Raw genomic sequence first — 5,151 nt, forward strand, 5'->3', positions numbered from 1 at the left:
ACTTGGCCGTGACCATGCAAGTAATGGCAGCAGTCCTAGTCAGGGAGGAGAACAAGACCCAGCGCCCAATATACTTCATCAGCAAAATACTTCAAGGGGCAGAGACGAGATACACCAAATTGGAAAAGCTAGCCTACGCCCTACTAATTTCATCAAGAAGGCTAAAACAATACTTCCAAGGGCACACAATCATCCTGAGAACCGACCAAGCCATCTGACAAGTCCTCTAAAAACCCGACCTGGCGGGAAGAATGATGGCATGGGCAGTGGAACTATCCCAATATGATTTGCAGTACGAGCCAAGGCAAGCAATCAAAGCCCAAGCAATGGCAGACTTCCTCGTAGAGGTCACAGGAGAAACTCCCGACATACCGAGCACACGGTGGAAGCTCCACATTGACGGAGCATCCAACCAAACGTTCGGAGGGGCCGAAATTATCCTCGAAAACTCGATAGGAGTAGCCTTCGAACAATCCATCAAGTTCGAATTCCCAGTTTCAAACAACCAAGTCGGGTATGAAGCCTTGATAGGGGGACTAATGCTAGCCAAAGAAATCGGAGCATCAAGGGTGGAAGTTAGCAGTGACTCCCAAGTCATCACTTCCCAAGTAAACGGCAGCTACCAAGCCAGGGACGCACTGCTACAAAAATACTTGGAAAAGGTAAGAGAGCTATGCAAAAGCTTCGAAGAGGTCACAATCCAGCACGTCCCCAGAGAAAGAAACACCCGAGCCGACCTCCTTTCCAAACTCGCAAGCACCAAACCCGGCACGGGGAACAGATCCTTGATCCAAGGACTAGCAACGGAACCTGCAATCGTCATGTGCACAGCTCAGGCACCAAGCCTGCCCTCATGGATAGACCCCATCTCCCGATATCTGGAGCATGCAAAAACACCCCTGGACCAAAAGGAAGCGGAAGCCATTAAAAGGGAAGCTCCTAAATACACAATCATACAAGGGCAGCTATACAAGCGAGGGCTCCACCAGACCCTACTTAAGTGCCTGCGCCCCGACCAGACAGACTACGTCCTAAGGGAAGTACACGAAGGATGTTGTGGTCACCACATCGGGGGAAGATCTCTAGCAAGAAAGATCATTCGGGCAGGGTACTACTGGCCCACAAAGATGTCGGACGCCCAGAAGTTTGTGAGAAAATGCAAAAAATGCCAAGAGAACGCCAACTTCCACAAAACACCTTCCGAGGAGCTCAGCCTAATGATGGCTCCCCAATCTTTCGCCCAATGGGGGGTCGACCTCTTGGGACCATTCCCACCAGGGCCTGGACAAGTGAAGTATTTGATAGTGGCCATAGATTATTACACCAACTGGGTAGAAGCAGAACCACTATCCAGCATATCCGCAGCAAATTGCCAAAAGTTCATGTGGAAGCAAGTGGTCACAAGGTTCGGGATCCCGGAAGCCGTCATATCGGACAACAGGACATAATTCACGGACAAGAAGTTCAAAGGGTTCCTAGAAGGACTAAGGATTAAGCAGAAGTTCTCTTCAGTCGAACATTCCCAAACCAACGGCCAGATCGAAGTAGCCAACAAAGTCATCCTAAAGGGGTTGAAGAAACGACTTGAAGGGAAGAAAGGCTTATGGGCAGACGAGCTAGCCTCAGTCTTGTGGTCGTACAGAACCACCCCCCCAATCATCCACCGGCAAAACCCCCTTCCGACTCACATACGGGGTCGACGCGGTCATCCCAGTCGAAGTCGGGGAACCAAGTCCAAGGTTACTCCTCGGAGGAGGAAGTGAGGCAATCGAAAAGACCTGGCCGACGAAACGAGGCAAATGGCACACCTAGCGGAAGCGACAATAAAGCAAAGAATAGCCCTCAAGTACAATGGCAGAGTGTTGAAAAGGAGCTTGGGAGAAGGCGATATGGTCTTACGATGTAACGACATAGGTCCACCAACCCCGGGAAAAGGCAAGCTAGCCGCAAACTGGGAAGGACCCTACAGAGTAAGAGAAGTCTTTGGCAAAGGAGGCTACAAGCTAGAAAAGTTGGATGGAAGCGAGGTGCCGAGAACATGGAACATGGCAAACCTCAGAAGATTCTACTCGTAAGAAGAGGCGACCACATGACCTGGCGACCTCAACCCCCCTCCTATGTTCCACCTTTACGTTTTCTTTTCATGTCTCATATAAATCATCATTTATATTATCTTTCACTTAATTATCACATTACTTCCTCATATCTAACAAAATGATAAGTTTACTTTTTGCAAGTCTCAAATTGGAATAGCAAGTATGACGAAAAAAGATGAGCGGTCGACCCAATGGAAACCCGGGACTAATCACTCCGGGAGCCACAAGGGACCAAAAGAAAACAAATCGGCTCAAGCAATAAAACCACAATAAACGGTAAAACCAAAGGCCGCGACGGCCCGAGCAAACGAAAAGTAAAAGCAAGGCCACGACGGCCCGAATAAAACTAGCAATAACCAAAGGCACTAACATAAGCAAAAGAGAAAGTATTCAGTACATGATAAACCACTATTTTATGGTTTATCTTGTGCTCAATTGAGTGGATTTTATCAACTCTTTACCCACTTATTCATACTATTTGCATGGTTTTACAACTCCTTCATGATTTTGTGCTATGATTGAAAGCATGCTTCTTTGATCTTATATTTGCTTATTATTAATCCTCTCTTATTACCATTAGATGCCTTGATATGTGTGTTAAGTGATTTCAGAGATTACAGGGCAGGAATGGCTTGGAGGATAGAAAGGAAGCATGCAAAAGTGGAAGGAATACAAGAAGTTGAAGAAGTTGCTAAGCTGTCTAGCCTGACCTCTCTGCACTCAAACGGCTATAACTTGAGCTAAAGAGGTCCAAACGACGCGGTTCCAGTTGCGTTGGAAAGCTAACGTCCGGGGCTTCGATTTGATATATAATATGCCATAGTTTCCCTGACGTTAGGTGACGTGACCGCGTGCTCCATGCGGACGCGTCGCAGTGACAAAAAACCAGCGTGGCAGATTTCTTCTCCAGCGATTTCTAGGCTATTTTCGACCCAGTTTTCGGCCCAGAAAACTCAGATTAGAGGCTATAAAGCAAAGGAATGCATCCATTCATAATCATGCTCTCATATTTACAATTTTAAGATTTAGATGTAGTTTTTAGAGAGAGAGGTTCTCTCCTCTCTCTTAGGATTAGGATTTAGGATTTCTCTTAGTTTTAGGAGCGACTCTCAATCACAGGTTCTTTATTTTTATTTATTTTCCCAATTTAATTTATGAACTTTTCCATGTTATGATTTGAATATTTTATTTAATATAATTTGAGGTATTTCAGACTTATGATTGCTCTCTTTAATTTATTAATGCTCTGTGTTTATCCAAGTTATTTTCATTCAAGTAGACTTTCTTCCCTTTTGGCTTTGGTTGAATCATTGGAAACACTTGAGTTATCAAACTCATTTTTGATTGAAAATTAGAATTTTTCAAGAATTAATTCGAGTTTCAATAACTCTAGCCTTTTCCAAGGAAAGACTAGGACCTGAGGAATAAAAATTAATTCATCCACTTAACTTACCTTCATAGTTAGAGGTCAACAAAGTGGGAGAAAAATCCAATTCTCATTACAATTGATAAGGATAACCAGGATAGGACTTCCTGTTTTCATACCTTGCCAAGAGTTTATTTTATAGTTATTTATTTATTTTATTCTTCTTATGCAACATACTGCTCCCTAATTTCTAAAACCCCTAATTTACAAACTCATAACCAATAATAAGAACATACCTCCCTGCAATTCCTTGAGAAGACGACCCGAGGTTTAAATACTCGGTTATCAATTTTTAAAGGGGTTTGTTACTTGTGACAACCAAAATGTTTGTATGAAAGGACTTTTGAAGGTTTAGAAACTATACTTGCAACGAGGATTTATCCGCAAATTTCTAGACCACGCAAAAGTTCCTCTCATCAAAATGGCGCCGTTGCCGGGAAATTGCAAACGTGTGCCTTATTATTGGTTATTGTAAATATTTTATTTTTGCTTGTTTATTTATTTTTATTTTTGTTTTTATTTTTGCTTTTTCTTAAGTTAAGAGGTTATTGGTTTTTACTTTAAAATTTTTATCTTATCTTATCTTATTTCAAAAATTCAAATTTCAAAAATTTAAAATTCAAATTTCAAAATTTCAAATTTCAAAAATTAAAATTCAAATTTTAAAATTTAATTTTCAATTTCAAAATTTAAATGACCTTTTAATTTAAAATTGTTTTTATTTTCGTTTTTAATTTTTATTTACTACTATAAACTCTCACTCCTTTGGCTATGAGTCTGATTACAATTATATTGTAGGAAGAGAAAATTACAATGAGAACAGGCATCAAGGTTGGAATAATCAAAGATAGGAGGAGCCACAAGGATTTGATCAACCCTCATGGCAACAACCACCTCCAATGGACTATCAACAACCACCACCATATGCCTATAAACCCTATCCTCAACATGACTTTGGACCACCATACTCACAAGCCCATTTTCACCATTCACCTCCATATGACCTTAACCCGTATCTACTATATCAACCACCTTATAAGCCAAATGAACCCTCCTATCCACCCCAAACCTCCATGGAGAAAGCACTTACCGATCTAAACTTTACTATACAAGCTCTCGTCGCCTAAATCAGACCACCAAATACCTTCAACAATCAACCCTCAAGCTCTAGTGCACTTCCTTTTCAACCACAGAATGATCTCTCCATCCCATCACCACCATCTATGGAAGAGCACCCACATCCATCAATCCAGGAGCAACATGATCCCAATGATGCTATTGACATGGAACAAGAAAGAAGGGATCATCTTCACGAATCCATACTTCATAAGGAGCTAGAGGAGGCCCTAAGGGTGAAGGTAGTAAAAACCCTTGAAGTCGAAGGAGTGGTTGAAGAATTAGTGAAGGAAGAATCAAGGGATCATCTCAAGGAAGCAGCGGATCGATTTCATGCAACTCTATATCAACTAAATCAAGCGATAAGTCAATTAGGTTCCTAACGCTCGGACACTCAAAGTGCTCCCATGGATTCATGTGGGCAATCTAATGAAGAACGTAGCATGAAGGAGATATTAAAAACTCCAGTGGACAGTACGGAGCATGACTTTGTACTGGAACAAGTGGAGGAAG

General features: G+C 42.1%; 1 protein-coding gene across 1 annotated transcript; it reads left to right on the forward strand.

Moving 5' to 3' along the window:
• The first annotated feature begins 254 nt into the window (after positions 1–254).
• Positions 255–1,448, forward strand: LOC112785588 (uncharacterized). Its single transcript, XM_025829045.1, has one exon. The coding sequence runs from the start codon at positions 255–257 to the stop codon at positions 1,446–1,448; it is 1,194 nt and encodes a 397-aa protein (XP_025684830.1).
• Positions 1,449–5,151: the final 3,703 nt, after the last annotated feature.

This window comes from Arachis hypogaea, chromosome 20 (genome assembly GCF_003086295.3).
Source record: "Arachis hypogaea cultivar Tifrunner chromosome 20, arahy.Tifrunner.gnm2.J5K5, whole genome shotgun sequence".
NCBI classification, from domain to species: Eukaryota; Viridiplantae; Streptophyta; class Magnoliopsida; order Fabales; family Fabaceae; genus Arachis; species Arachis hypogaea.

Coding starts and splice junctions, on each gene's coding strand:
- LOC112785588 (XM_025829045.1), top strand. CDS start 255: ATGGCATGGGCAGTGGAACTATCCCAATATGATTTGCAGTACGAGCCA.